Genomic DNA, 16320 nt, shown 5'->3' with positions numbered 1-16320 from the left:
CTGCTGATGGTGGCACTCTAACTACTGTGGGAATCCAGGATCATATCGTGTCTGGAATCAGCAAATTTGCCAGGCTAAGTATCCAGTTCCTTGCCACAGACCCTTGTGGTAATGAGTGTGGGAGTAGGAAGGCTGACTCAAGAAGTCTCTCTAGACCCCAGTTAGACACATTTCAGAGAAAGTAAGTTGCCAACAGTCAAATCTTTAGATTTCAAAAGAAATCCAAGGTTGTTAAAAAGCAACTGTTTTGAAAAAGGGTTGGAGGGGATTAAACTAAGTTTTTTGTTTTGTTTTTGTTTATGTTTTTTTTTTTTTATTTTGGTTGCTTACAAACAGAAAGAGTGTTAACCTGTGATTATCAGGGTAACTTTACCTACTGCTTTACTCAGCAGTAAGCAATCTGTAGCCTTTTCATGTGTTTTCATAAGCATACAAAATGACCTCTGGCAAGAGAATGGAAGAAGACACTTGATGTTCCTCTGAGGGCCTTCAAACTACACTGGTAGGAAGCTGGTAGGTCTGTCTAGGAAGCTGTTGTGGGGTGGGGATGGCATTTGTCTACTGAATCTAGGAGTCTGGGTATTGCTGTAGTGGGTGGAGGGTGGAGCACTGAAGGGCTACATCTGTTCTGACCTTAACTGGGTCTTGCTGAGATTCAAACATGAGTGGTCAACCAAAGGGCTGTGTTTGCGGAAAGTCTATTTGCATGAAAAACTAAGGACACTGCCTGGGCAGAGCAGGGCATACAGGCACTTTGGTCAAGGTAAAAAAAAAAAATCTTTAGTTATAAAAGGGCAGAGGTGCTTCTGAATACAGCAGGATTCTGTATCCAGACTTGACTTTGAGCTCATCCTGTGTGTCTTAAGTCCCATTCTGGGAGGGAGGGCTCCAGAGTCTAGCTTTCCCCTGCAACAGGCTTTTGGATGAAAAAAAAGGGAGAGGAGATGTTCCAATACAGACTTGGCAACTTCTTCTTTTCTCAAGTAAAGTCATTTAAAAACACATATACCATCTAATATTACCATACTTTAAGAGAAGGAAATTTTAAAAGAAATATGTAACAAAACAAATTTAACTTAAAACTTGAATTACTTTAGACTATAAAAAACTCTGAAAGATGATAACTGTAGAACAGCTTATAGTAAGACAGAGTAGGGACTGACTTGGGCTCCTCACCCCTGACCATGAAATCTAGCTTTCCTTGATAGCTGACACTCTGTTTTTTGAGTAGCATATCTGGGAGGATTGTGGAAGCAGAATGATTATGTAAAGGAGAGGCTGAACTATAAACACTGGGGAAGATGGAACCAAACTAGTCTGGCCCATGTGGACCTTACTTCTGACTTTTCACCAAATTTCCCCCTCGTTACAATACTAAAAATCATTCTAATGATTTAACTTGGGTGGATATTTAACATGATAATTAGACGTGCAACACATGAAGAAGCAAAATCTTTAAGTGTGCAAGCGCCAAGAAATCCCTGGCTTTACATGCTTCAATGTCACTTCTTTCCCTCCTTTGTCTCTTTAAAAAGTTTCCCTGGCCTATGTTAGGGGAATCAGCCTGAAAGACTCTTTCCTTTGTGTTGTCTCCCTTGTGCTCCAGAATAAGCCTCAATAAAAGCTTTGCCTGGAGCTCCCCTTTGGCCTCTAGTTAATTTCTACTGCTTAGAGAGGCCATGGACCCCAAGTGGGTGACACTAGGAAAAACTCCCCTCCACCATGTTGCAACTACTTATCCCTTTTATTCTGTTTCTTCATCACTGCTTACTCCCTGCCTCTGGTTTTCTACCACACAGAGAGGCCACCAGTGTTTACAACCACCCTTTCTTCTTAATTACATCAACATAGTAGGGCATGGATCAGCTATGGTCTTGGGGGGTGGTGAAGTGGGGGAAGCATGTAGAGCTTCAGACACTCAGGCTGAGAGTGAGGCCCAGGAGGGCAGGGGTTTTGTCTTGTTTTCCACTATATGCCACCCCCATCCTGAAAACAAGGCCTGAAATGTACAGGTGTTCAGTTAACGTTTACTGAACCAATGAATGAAATACAGGCAAGGTACATACAGGTTATACTGTAATACACCACTAATGACAATGAGGTAGTAGTCACTGCTCTTACTGGAGGTAATGACAACATTTCACAAATCATTAAATACTAAACCTCTTTGCAGAAATCTGAGAGGGGGAAAAATTGATAATACACCATCCTAACCCAGCAATCATTATACTTTTGTTCCTACTCTTCTTGGTGCTTTACAATATGCATTTAAAATATATTTGTAATCAGAAAACTTTGGATAGGAAATATGGCACTTATTTTTCAAAAGAACCAATCTCCTTTACCTACAGACATCACTTAAAACAAACATAAGTGACATTGCCTAAGTAAGTATGAAATAACCTTTGGTAGTATATGTAAGTGCATGTAGTATAAGTCATAGAATACTTACTGGTTAAGGAGGTATAACACATGTATTCTCTTGCTCGCTTCTACTGTGTTTCAATATCTCATATCTGCAAAATGAGAGGATTCATGAGAGATTCATAATTTCAAGTCTTCTTAAAGTCTGAAGTTTAAAGATTTCTAAAAAAGATGTTATTGTTTTACATTGATTGTAAAGTAGCTTAAAAATACAATATTTATGCATATAACTATATACTTATATATAACAGTAAATATTAACTCAAATATGAGAGCTCCTTCCATGCAGAAATAGATTTTAGAAACTCACATAGACTATTTCTTTTTTTTAAAAATATAATTTATTGTCAAATCGGTTTCCATACAACACCCAGTGCTCATCCCAACAAGTGCCCTCCTCCCTGCCCATCACCCACTTTCCCCTCTCCCCCACCCTCCATCTACCCTTAGTTTGTTGTCCTTAATAAGGAGTGTTAAAGAGACTATTTCTAACATTTCAGGACTACTTTATATCTGGAGGGATAGCGGTAAGTAATTTCACTTAACTAGAAAGATTGATTATTGGTAAAGTCCCAGAGGTAAATCTTTACCCTTATAAACCAATAAAACAAAATTAATTAAAAAAAATTGACAACATACCAACTAAGAGTAATCCAAGGGATAGAGTGAGGATAAAACATTAATTAGCGCAGAAATGGGATAAAGAAAAATCTATCATATGCTGCTACATAGAGTAGGGTAAAGCAGCAAATTCTTCCATGCAGTAGAATTCAGGATCAACCCTCTCCCCCACTTTCTGTTTTTCTAAAGACCAAATCACTTCCTCGGGAAGATATAACTTAGTGGCTGGATGATTATTTCATTAAGCTAGGTCTTTCGGAGGCAACAGAATTGCTTTGAATTGAAGCTTAATCTCCAATGCTACTATCCCCAGGCAAGTGGGATTGACAGGACTAGGAAGGTTTAAGGCGATGCCTTCAAAAATGGCAAAAATGCATCTGCTGTGGAGATTAAGCTTCTGTTGAAACTTTATTATTATTATTTTCTGTTGAAATAATAGCCTAAATTAGTCACAATTTCAGAAGAAGCATAGGTAACTCGTGCTGCATAGAAGTATATGAAAACTGCTTCCTAGCCTGAAAGCCTAAACTGAATTCGGACTAGAAGACACAATCCAGGATTTCCAAGGTACCTCAAGAAAGAATGAGCACCTGAGACTCTTTAGGAGCCCCGGATCGCACAAGTCTTCTGGCATCAAACGCCGAGATATTGACCCGCACTTGTTAATTATGTTAATAAGCGTAATCACCCTATCACGCTGCAGTTCATCTACATGATAGCGACTTTCCCACCGCAAGTCGCCGGCAGGCAATACATCCCTGCAGCCAGCTTGGCCTCTGGCAGGGACGTCGGGGAAGTCTCGGGTTCCGCCTCCCAAACCAGCCAGAAGGCTTGTCCCCGGCACTCACCACGGTCTCGTGCTGCCCCCTGCCGGGCTCTTCGCGTTGGGTTTACGCCACGCGGCCGCCGGGGGGCGCAAGGAAGGCGACGTCACCTGTGCGCGACCGGAAGTTAGCCTGTTCATTTCCGCTCTTTAGTTCCCTCCCCAGACCCGGAAGTAAAGGCGTCTGGCGAATATTGGTACTGTCCAGTTTGAGGTCTGTGGCTAGCTGGGCCTGTACCTTTTCATTTTAGAAGCGGGGTTGGGTGATACTGATGTACGGTGGAGTCTTTATTCCTCGCCACCCCTGGGGGAGTTGATTTTGGGGAGGCAGAAGGGAAGAATCCATGGAATGGAACCCGTGGAATTAGCTTCATTTAGCTAATAAGAACTTGTGAGAGAGCTTGGCCTTTTCCCGACTTTTAAATTTTAGGAATAATGCCTTTTAAGTTGTGGGGTTGAAGACAGACCATGTACGTGAAGCCCTTAGCTCTGGTTTTACAAATCATATTCGTGATTACGCAGCTTTCTCCCATTAATACTCAGGCGTGTCCTCGCCGTTTTCTTCTCACATCTCTGAGAGAGATGCCTAGTAGGTAAGAGGTTACTCATTTCACAAGAACGTTATGCAGTGTTAGCTGGGATCGATTTCTTTATTCTGTATTACGAAGTGCTGACAATATTTTGTCCCCCCCCCCCCCACTTATTTATTTATTTGCCATTTTTAGGGACAGCTGTTTTCCAGACCTGGAGAAATGCAAAGTCCTCTCTCTTTAAGACAGATGAGGTGAGAAATGGATACCTGTAAAGATCTCCAAACTTCCTTTATTTTATCAAAAGAAGACCATCTAGAATTAGTACCCTGGGGGCATTGATTAACCATCTCCATTAAAAGTGCCTTTGTCAAGCGAATTGTGGAGCAGAGGAGAACGGATATCCTCTTTTATTCCTTAGGCTTTCCAAGTTATGAGTACAGAGGTTTTCAGTGTATTTGTTAATTTTGGACTTTAGCCCTTGGAATAATGGTTTTGGTTAATTAAAGACAGCAAATTGAGAGACGTTGAAATTAATTATGGAATATCAAGTTGTTTTTAATTTATCTGGTTGCACATTTGTTTTTAATAACTGGTTGCAAAAGAACATTTATTAAATAATATCACAGAATTTCAGAAACAGTACATAGACCCCTTTAAACTCTCAGAGATAACAGTCATCTACCTCCTCCCCCCCCCCGTATATATTAACGTCTTCCGCCTTTATATAAGTGATATTTTTTATCCATACAGTTATGCAGTTTGCCCCTTAGAATATCTTGGATATCTTTCTATTGTGTTAGTTATGCCTTTTTTTTTTTTTTTTTTTTTTTTTTTTTTTTTTTAAGAAAACTGGGTTGTGTAGTATTATGTTACATAGATAATCACTATCAACCATTCTACTGTTGGTGGCCATTTGGGCTTCTTTTTTGCTATAGCAAACAATGTTAGGATGGTCATCTTTTTTAATAACAAATGTGTTTTGTCCTTTCCTTTGGATAATCTTAATGCAGTGAAAATACTGGGTTAAAGGATATGGTGGATGGTGCCAAATTCCTTTCTAGCAGTGGTATTTGCAGAGAATTTCCTACATTTCCTCACATGCTCACCAGCAGTTGATAATAGGTGTCATTGTTTTCAGGCTTAGCTGAGACCACTCATACCATTTTTTCAGTCAATATATTATATTTATAGTATTGTAATCAAATCCAAATTTTAGTTGTCAGTTCTAAGTCCAGTTCGGTTCTTTTTTAAAATTTATAAATAGAATATTATTTGTAGATTCTTTAGTAATAAGTTATTAGAAAACAAATGATTCACTTAAGCAGTAAGTTTTTGTTTAACAAGTTAAAGATTTGTGGGAGCTAGTATTTGAATGAAACCTTATACTATGGATAGATATTAGGAGAACGGACCTTTTTTTCTATTTTTTAAAATTTTATTTTATTTTTTAAATTTATATCCAAGTTAGCATACAGTGCAACGATTTCACGAGTAGACTCCTTAATACCCCTTACCCATTTAGCCCATCCCCCCTCCTACAGCCCCTCCAGTAACCCTCTGTTTGTTCTCCATATTGAAGAGGCTCTTGTGTTTTGTCCTCCTCCCTGTTTTTATATTATTTTTGCATCCTTTCTCTTGTGTTCATCTGTTCTGTGTCTTAAAGTCCTCATATGAGTGAAGTCATATGATAGTTGCTTTTCTGTGACTAATTTCGCTTAGCATAATACCCTCTAGTTCTACCCATGTAGTTGCACATGGCAAGATTTCACTCTTTTTGATTGCTGAGTAATACTCCATCTTCTTTATCCATTCATCCGTCGATGGACATTTCTTTCCATACTTTGGCTATTGTTGATAGTGTTGCTATAAACATTGGGGTGCATGTGCCCCTTTGAAACAGCATACCTATATTCCTTGGATAAATACCTAGTAGTGCAATTGCTGGGTCATAGAGTAGTTCTATTTTTAATTTTTTGAGGAACCTCCATGCTGTTTTCCAGAGTGGCTGCACCAGTTTGCATTCCCACCAGCAGTGCAGAAGAGATCCTCTTTCTCCACATCCTTGCCAACATCTGCTGTTGCCTGAGTTGTTAATGTTAGCCAGAGAATGGGCCTTTCTGAAAGAAAAGCTTCCACAAAGGCAGGGAGACAAGAATGGGGAAGAATGTTTAGGATTTGAAGTTTGAGAGGCGATAGTGCCTGTTGTGGGGTTGTAGAATAGAACAGACAGCTAGAAAGGTAGTTGCAACTCTGTGGTGAGGTTTTTATTGTTTTTTTAAATTTTTATTTATTTTTGAGAGAGAGAACATGGGGGAAGGGCAGAGAGAGAGAGGGAGACAGGATCTAAAGTGGCCTCTGCACTGAATGCGGAGAGTCCAATGCAGGGCTTGAACTCACCAGTTGTGAGATCATGACCTGAGCCTAAGTCATATGCTCAACCAAGTGAGCTACTCAGACACCCTGTGCGGTGAGAGTTTTGAAGGTCAGTCTGAAGATTTGTGCTCTCTAGGAGAGAACTGTAGAGGTCTTTAATCAGGGAATAGGGTATGTAATCACTTTTTTGTTTGACAAGTATACTATGGTGGCATTTTTGCATGACCGATGTTCGAGAAGCCAGTTATGTGGCTGTTATAGTCTGGGTGGGAAAGAATAGCAAAGTGTAGAGATACTAAAGAAGATACTGAGGAAGCTGAATCTACATGATTCAGTGACTGGGGGTTGAGGAAGAGGAAGAAAGCAATCACTTTTAGATTTTTATCACGAGTGACAGGATAGTGGTAGTGATTTCATTAATCAGAAGAGAGCTAGTTTGGGGGCTGGGAAAGATGTTCAGTTTAGTTTTAGACATGTTAATTCCTGTGAAAGACATTTCTATGGAGAGCGAATTATACACAAGATGTAAAATTCACCTTCACAGATTCAGTAGAAACCTTAGTAGATTTGTGACTCTTTTGTTAAGAAATTTGGCATATATTTTCACTTTTAGTTTTTCATTAGTACAGTTACTCGTGAACTTTCTGTGGCTTGCTCAGCCTGTTTGTCATGGTGCTAATCATTTCAAGAGTTTATTGTTTAGATGGTCGTCTTCAGATTTTTGATTGTATACACTCTCAGTGAAAGAGGTTTATACATGTGTACTTCCAATGTATGTATATTTACTAATTATACACATTTTACCATACTGTTATATATATATAATATATATATATATATATATTATATATATATATAGTGGAATTTTTTAAAGGCAAAGCCAAATATAAATTGGAGTTTTACTCTTTTCTTCCTGTATCCCATTTGATCATCTTGCACCCCTCGTTCCAAAACACAAATCTTATCTACTACTGTCAGTGTTCTGAACCATTATCCAGTTGAGGGCACCCTTAAGCATCTGAAAGAGAGAACAGATTGTTGAACTGTGTGAGTAGAGCCTTCATTCTTTAGTTAGAAGGAGGATCTTGTTTTTGAGTTTCTAAATTCATGCATTTTTGGAAGAGTCTGTAGTTAAAGAGTAGTATGTGGTATTATGGAGAAGAAAAGAATAGTGAACTCAAAGCATAGGGCAATCTGAAACATGCTGTTGTTGGGGCACCTGGGTGGCGTAGTCGGTTAAGCATCTGACTCTTGATTTTGGCTCAGGTCATGATCTCACAGTTTGTGAATTCAAGCCCCATGTCAGGCTCCTTGCTGACAGTGTCGGGCCTGCTTGGGATTCTCTGTCTCTGTCTCTCTGCCTCTCTTTCTCTCTCAAAAATAAATAAATAAATATTCACATTGTTTGATGTTTATTATATGAGTGTCCTTCATTTTTGTTTGAATGTTATTTGCTTCTATAGTTTGGGAATCTTTTTCCAATTCTTTGAGCATCTGTAGAATCTTGTGAATACAGGAGTGTTCCCTGCCTGTAGACATAATCTTAAATTCTTGTTAAATTGGTATAATTAAAAGGGTAGACACAGAAAAGCTTTTTTAAAAACATTTTTAAATGTTTATTTAATATTTTTGAGAGAGAGAGAGAAAGAGAGAGACAGAGGACAAGCAGGGGAGGGGCAGGGAGAGAGGGAGACACAGAACCTGAAGCAGGCTCCAGGCTCTGAACTGTCAGCAGAGACCGACGCAGGGCTCGAACCCATGAACCACGAGATCATGACCTGAGCTGAAGTTGGACACTCCACCAACTGAGCCACCCAGGTGCCCCGAGGCTTTCTTTGATACTGACTGAAAGCAGTATCTCTGAAGCCCAGAGATATTAGTGGTGAGTTGGAACCATCTGTCTCTGTTTTTTATTTTATGTTTAATTAGGAGAGGTAAGAAAGGAAATACCTCCTTTAAGTGATAAGAGCCCATTGTTACTAATTAGAAATTAAGAATTAAGTTTGTCACAGCTATCTAGTCTAAAAAGGAAAAAGTAGGCATGCCTGGGTGGCTCAGTTGGTTAAACGTCTGAGTCTCGATTTCGGCTCAGCTTGTGCTCATGGTTTGTGAGATTGAGCCCTGTATCAGGCTCTGCGCTGACAGTGCAGATCCTGCTTGGGATTCTCTCTCTCCTTCTCTCTATGCCCCTCCCCTACTCATGCTCTCTCTCTCTCTCTCTCTCTCTCAAAATAAATAAACTAAATTAAGAGAAAGTACAATTTAAAAAATATGTTATGACTCAGACCATAATTAGCTTAAGAACATAAGTCATCTGACAAATTGAATAACAGAAGAAAATTTTTCTGTTGCTTTCCTGATAAAATATTTCCTATAAATGGAAATACTCATTTTAGTAGGGACCTATGGTTATTATATATAAATTCGTAATTTTGTGCCCCATTTCTAAATGATTAGGAAAGTTTCGGTCATTTGCCTGAAGTTATGTGTTGTGAAACAGATGCAGAGAGACCTGGGTTCATCTTTTATAATGTAGGGTGGGGGAAGATGGTAAGAGTAACTTTTCAATGTTTATGTGCTCTCAGCACAGTTCCACATATGGTGGACTATGTGGATTAAATAGCCCAAGTAGATCGTTTTGAAGATAAAAATTGGTTTGGAGTAGTTGGGTTGCAACCAAGGGAGCAGTAGGGTAAACTGAAGGAGATTGAGATTGGGAACTGTTGACCAGAGGTCCATATAAAGCTAAGAATTAAGACTAATGATAGCATGGGTTTAAAGAGAACCCTGAATCTAGAAAAAGATGTTTAAGGTGGAAATTAGTCTGAAGAGTTGGTTTTCAGGGCTATATTTAGAGTTTGTGGAACCAGGAAGAGAGAACAGGGGCAAAGAAGTCTGGTATCTATGGGCAGAGGCAAGCCAAAAATCTGGGAAGTTGAAAGACAAGGCAGAATTGAAAGCGTTGGTTAGTAGGAATAAACCAAAGTTTGAAAACCAGGATAAAGCAGAGGTAGAGAGGGGCAACTGTTTTTGGGTAGCAAACGTAGACAAGGCCAAATATAAAGAGCAAGACAAAGGCAGGAATAATTCTGGGGCAATGATGATATTATACTTCTTTTCTTCACATTAAGAACGGAAACAGTTCCAGGCCCACAGATAATCAGAAGCAGTGACCTAGAGAGTGGGAATGCAGCGGCTGAACAACACCAGGAAAGCTGGAGCTACAGATATTTTTTAGAGAAAAGACCATGGTGCTTATAGGATCATAATATGGGTTTTAAGCTGGTTAACACATGCATTTGTATAATATTATGTATGTTGTTTTATACAGCATTCCAAAAGGTTTGGGATATCTAACCATTATGGCACCAAGAAACTTCTTGTGTATGAGAGGTAACTTTCTCTTTGGTTCAAGAGGTTGGATGATCCGGTTTCCTGCAAAAATCCTCTTTAAATTAGTTTCGTTTAGGCTTTACAGCATGAAGTGTGGTAAGACAGACAGTGAGTCTTCAGAGAATGAAGAACTACTGAATAACCTACTTAAAATGGGAGTAGATGTTGACATGGCGAAAAAACGACAGCCTGGAGTTTTTAATAGGATGGGAACTAAAGAGCAAGACCTGAAGATGTTCCTTCTATCCAAAGGAGCTAGCAAAGAAGTGATTGCTAGCATTATATCAAGATACCCACGAGCCATTACACGCACACCTGAAAGTCTTTCAGAACGGTGGGATCTGTGGAGAAGAATTATGACATCAGACCTTGAAATTATAAACATCTTGGAACGTTCTCCTGAATCTTTTTTTCGGTCCAGAAACAACCTAAACTTAGAAAATAATATCAAGTTCCTCTACTCAGTTGGATTGACCCATAAATGCCTTTGTCGATTGTTGACCAATGCCCCACGTACCTTCTCCAATAGTCTAGATCTGAATAAACAGATGATTGAACTTTTGCAAGAAGTCTGTTTGTCATTGGGTCACAATGAGCCCAGAGATTTTGTTGGGAAGATAATTTTTAAAAACCCTTTCATTTTAATTCAGAGTACCAAACGGGTGAAAACTAACATTGAGTTTTTACAGTCAACTTTCAACTTGAACAATGAGCAGCTGCTCATTCTGCTGTGTGGTCCGGGAGCTAAAATTCTAGACCTTTCCAATGACTATGTCAGCAGAAACTACACAAATATCAAGGAGAAGCTGTTTTCTCTTGGGTGTACTGAAGAAGAGGTGCACAGGTTTATCTTAAGCTATCCAGATGTGGTCTTCTTGGGAGAGAAGAAGTTTAATGATAAAATAGACTGCCTCATAGAAGAAAATATTAGCGTATCACAAATAATTGAAAATCCTCGGATTTTGGATTCAAGCATAAGTACTTTAAAAAGTCGAATCAAAGAATTGGTAAATGCTGGCTATAATTTCAGTACATCAAACATCACTCTTTTATCTTGGAGTCAAAAAAGATATAAAGCTAAATTGAAAAAGTTAAACACTGAACAGAACATTGTTCTGGGGAATTAAAAAGTATCTTATAATGTAATGATACCTCATTTTGAATTTGGGCCTTTCAAAAAGGAGAGGTTTGATTTCTTAACTGTATATACTGTATAACCTGCAAAAATTGCTGCTAATGATCCTTCGGATATTTTACTGTAAAGGTTTGTAAAAACTCATGGTCTGGATGCTCTAGTATAGTTTTTCCAGTTATCTTTTCTCTAGTTTGAATTAATACAACATCCAATTATATGATACAGGCTGTGACTGTCCTATGAATGGTAGTTTCCTGAGTGCAGGACAGAACAATATGTGGAAAGATAAAAAGTACAAAATAAGCTTTTGGTTCCTATTCAGATTAAAAAATCAACAGAGTCATTTGGATAGTTCTATTTCCTCTCAGGGTTTTGAATGGCAACTGATTTCTCCTGTTCCCACATATCTAATTGTGGCTCATCTTCAAAATAAAATGCCAGTAAAAATCTGACAAACCAGAAAGGAGGGGTTTTTATCTCAAGTTCTACATTCTCCAATTAAACCATTAGTATGTTCCCCCTACCCACCCCCCCCAACTTAGGCTCAATTTACTATGGGTATATCCTGATTTTCTTTGAAGAAAATGGCAACTATGATGGGCAGAAAAATGGCCACCCAAAGATGTCAGTGTCATAATTCCCAGAATCTGAATGTGTTATGTTACACTGGAAAAGGACTTTGCAGATGCAATTAAGTTATGGACCTTAAGACAGGGAGATTATCCCAGATTATCTGTGTGGGCCCAATGTAATCATATGGGTCCTTCAAAATGGAAGAGGGATGTAATAGAGGAGGTCAGAGTAATATGATGTAAGGACTTGACCCTATTTACTGTCTTTGAAGGAGGAAGGGACCATGAGCCAAGGAATGCAGGTGGCCTCAAAGAAAATGGAAAAGGCAAGGAAACATTCTCCCCTAATGCTGCTAGAAAGGGACACAGCCCTGCTGGAACCTTAAATTTAGCACACTGAGACATGTGTCAAACTTCTGACATTCAGAACTATAATATAATCATTTTGTGTTGTTTTAAGCCACTGAGTGTATGTCTGTTGTTACAGCATCAAATAGATGAATATAGGAACTAAATGATAATTAGTTGCATTATAGGTGAAGAAGTCACAAAATACGGTTCTTTTTAGCATATCTGTGTTTCTTTCTCTTGTAATTAACTTTTTTTTTTATCCACATACCTTTTTGGAATGATGACTAAGTTACTGTTTGTGAAGACCTCTAAATGTATAAAAAACTAAATGTAAGTAATAAAGTCTAAATAAAGAAATATTTTTACCTGATAATGTAGTTTAAAGAAATGGTTATGGTTTCTATATATTTATGTTTTATTGGAATTTCATATAATATAAATAAAGAACAAGGGATTTTTAGATGCACTGACTTAAAAAATGACAAACCAGGTAATGACTTGAAGACATTTGCAATGTAGCTCTGATTTGAACTGAAAGAGAAGGGACAAATTATATGACCTTAGCTACTTTCCACTGTTTTCCAGAGGCATTTGTTTTCTAGATATGGATTTTGAATTAAATAACAATGGTGCTAAACCTCTTAAACCTTATTTCCTATCAGTGATACCTCCAAAAAATCTTTCATGACATGGATAGAAACATAATGCCTGTGGCCTTTTTCAAGGCCATTTTATGTCAATGATAGTCTTATAATTATTTCCAATGCACTATTTGATGGCAAGTATGGCATGGTTAAGAAAACATAGGCTTTAGAGAGATACTTATTTAGAGTGATATATCTGGGCATCATTCCTGACCAGCTCTGCACCTTTGTGTAAATATTTTAACTTCACTGAACTTGTTTTCTCAGCTGTAAGATTAAAAATTGGCCTCACAGATGGCAAAAATCAGATGATATAGAGTCTCTTAAGTCTTTTTGCAGATGGTAACTGTCCAATGATAGCTGTAATACAGTTATAATAATATTTTTAAAAATAGATTTATGGATAAATAATTCACATAACTCACCAACTTAAATTATACAGTTCAATATTTTTTATACTCCTAGAGCTGTATAATCATCACAATCTAATTTTAGGATATGTTTATGCCCCCTAAAAGAAACCCTTTGCCTATTAGCAGTAAATTCCCATTGTCCCCTCCCTTCCCTGGCCCTAAACAACCAATGATCTACTCTCTGTCTCTCTAAATTTGTTTATTCTGTAATTTCATATAAATGGAATCATACAATATGTGGTCTTTTGTGACTGGCTTCTTTCACTTAGCATCATGTTTTCAAGTTTGGTCCATGTAGCACATATCAGTATTTTATTACTTTTTATTCCCAAATAATATTCCATTGTATAGGTATAATAGTATTATTGGGAGTAAATATTATTGTTAACAAAGCATTGGTTCCCTACATCTTCTGAATTTTATGAAGTATTTTCTGAGGCATTGCTTTGGAATTTAGCAATAAGGAACCTGAGGGACGTGGGTGGCAGAAGAGATAAAACATTATTGGCATCAAAACTGGACGGCTCCATGCAAAAGAATGAAACTGGGCCACTTTCTTACACCATGTACAAAAATAAACTCAAAAGGGGTTAAAGACCTAAATGTGAGACCTAAAACCATAACTCTTGGAAGAAAACATAGGCAGTAATCTCTTGGGCATCAGCCTCAACAATATATTTATGGATATATCTCCTCAGGCAAGGAAGACAAAAGCAAAAATAAGCTATTGGGACTACACCCGAATAAAAAGGTTTTGTACGGCAAATGAAACCTGCAAGAAAACAAAAAGGGAACCTAGTGAATGGGAGAGATATTTGCAAATGATACATCTGCTAAGGCATTAATATCCAAAATATATAAAGAACTTATACAACTTAACAACAACAAAAAAAATCAAACAATCTGATTAAAAAATAGGCAGACTGGGGCACCTGGGTGGCTCAGTCAGTTAAGCGTCTGACTGGATTTCATCTCAGGTTATGATCTCATGGTTTGTGAGATCAAGCCCCATGTCGGGCTGTGCTCTGACAGCCTGGAGCCTCCTTGGGATTTTCCCTCTCCCTCTCTCTTTGCCCTCCCCCTACTCTCTCTCTCTCTCTCTCTCTAAATAAACTTAAAAAAAAATGGGCAAACTATCTGAATAGACATTTTTCCAGAGAAGACATACAGATGGCCAACAGATACATGAAGATACTCAACATCACTAACAAGGAAATACAAATTAAAACCACAATGAGATATCCCCTCACGCCAGTCAGAATGGCTAGTGTCCATGTGTTGGTGAGGATATGGAGAAAAGGGAGCCATTAATGCACTGTTGGTGGGAATATAAATTGGTGTGGCCACTGTAGAAAACAGTATGGAGGTTCCTCAGAAAATTAAACATAGAAATACCATATGATCCAGTAATTCCACTACTAGGATCAGCATATATGAAATAAATGATACCTGCATGTTGAGTTGGTGTGGGTGGGGGAAGCAAGCATAATTTTAAGTGTTAAGCTTTACATCCAAAAATTATTAAAAATCCCTTCTCCAGTATTTGCTGTATTCTCTTTATGGCTAATGTAAATAAAATATAAAGGAGCATTAAAAAAAAGGAGGGGATCCTAGGCCTATATAGAGAGGATATATATATCATATATGTTGATCCTCAACTGGCCATGATGATTATACCTGGGTTGGCAATGGGTGATATAACAGCAACAGTTTTGGCCAGGGAGAAATGCGGGATGCGCAGCAGTACAACATAGCACATCTCTGGGAAGCTGGGAGGGACAACCTCTTTGTAGCAACAAATGGATAATGCCTGTCAGGCAAGATTAGGATATCATACTTTATGTATGTATACCTTCTTTTAGAAACTTCTAAATTATAAAAATTATGCTTTTTAAAATTATAAAATTTTACATTTTAAACAAAATTTTAATATTTTTTTCATGAGTAAAAATAAAATCTATGTTTATAATGGGAAAGATGGAAAATAAATGAAATAAAAGAAAAACTATAGTTTTACTTTTCAGAGATAATTGATTAGCATTTGGGGACTTCTGCTTTTTTTGTTTTTTGTTTTTTGCAGAATATATCATACATGGATGTAATATGAGTAGGTATGTGGCATATATATTTAAATTGAGATCAAACTGTATTTTATAAGTTGCTTTTTAAAAAACCTGACAGATCCTGAACATACTATTTTTTTTAGTAATCATTTAATTACAGAATCAATTAAGTATTCACCTGTAACACAATTTTTAACATTTGCATGAAATTCTGTCATTTGGATGAGGCAGAATTTCTCTAGTCAGTCCCCCTCTATTAAACAGAGTGAGTAAATTTTAGTACATTACTAATTTTTTGAAAAATCCTACCTACATTAGTTCGGTATTCCATAGTGTTATACATAATATCATTTTTTCACCATTGGTATACTTTATAAGTTGAAATTTCACTGTAGAAAATGTGAACATTAAAAATGCTGCATTTTGCTGTTCTCCAAATGTCAGATGTATCTGCAAAAACTTAATTTTTTAAATGGAAATTATTACATTTTAAATGGCATAAACTTGAGGACTTTCAAATAACTGCAAGAATTAGGACAATATCAAAGATTAAAGAAAAAATTAGTTTCTTCATCATGAACTTAGCAGGAAGGAATAAAAGAATGAGTAGCACTTATAAGAGTTTATTGGGTTATTAAACCAATCATTTCTCTCCTTAAATCATATAATTTCTAAGGCCTGGGTAGGTACATGGTCTGTGACTAAAGATCCAATAAACTTGACTATTGGCTCCTTCCCTGTGGACTGTAATACTCTACACATTACACTGGAAGTATGATTTAGTGGAGATCTCTTGATGGCAGAACTCTAGCCACAGACTTTAATAATAGGCAGTTATCCAATGCAGGAAGAGCTTGGCATAATCAAGGTAGGATAGCAGGACTGTTATTAGAGAGATTTTGGGAAGAGATCATAGCAGAAGCCTGGTTGCCCAACATTGGGGAGGTTGAGCTGTGAATTATAGTCATTGTGGTC

The 16320-nt window shown here is 37.6% G+C and overlaps 1 protein-coding gene across 5 annotated transcripts; it reads left to right on the top strand.

Moving 5' to 3' along the window:
* Window positions 1-4028: 4028 nt before the first annotated feature.
* Window positions 4029-12595, top strand: MTERF1 (mitochondrial transcription termination factor 1). Of its 5 annotated transcripts, none has more exons than XM_030307925.2 (3): window positions 4029-4082; window positions 4594-4652; window positions 10106-12595. In XM_030307925.2, exons 2-3 carry the CDS (start codon window positions 4621-4623, stop codon window positions 11292-11294), a joined length of 1221 nt encoding a protein of 406 aa, XP_030163785.1. In that variant the 5' UTR covers window positions 4029-4082; window positions 4594-4620; the 3' UTR covers window positions 11295-12595. The 5 variants fall into 5 exon arrangements, with proteins under 5 accessions (XP_030163785.1, XP_030163784.1, XP_030163789.1 ...); XM_030307924.2 differs by having other exon boundaries at window positions 4037-4082; window positions 9906-12595; XM_030307930.1 differs by having other exon boundaries at window positions 4067-4082; window positions 10234-12595.
* Window positions 12596-16320: the final 3725 nt, after the last annotated feature.

Source organism: Lynx canadensis, chromosome A2 (genome assembly GCF_007474595.2).
Source record: "Lynx canadensis isolate LIC74 chromosome A2, mLynCan4.pri.v2, whole genome shotgun sequence".
NCBI classification, from domain to species: Eukaryota; Metazoa; Chordata; class Mammalia; order Carnivora; family Felidae; genus Lynx; species Lynx canadensis.
The sequence above is the reverse complement of the archived record's forward strand: the minus strand, read 5'-3'. Positions and strand labels throughout refer to the sequence as shown.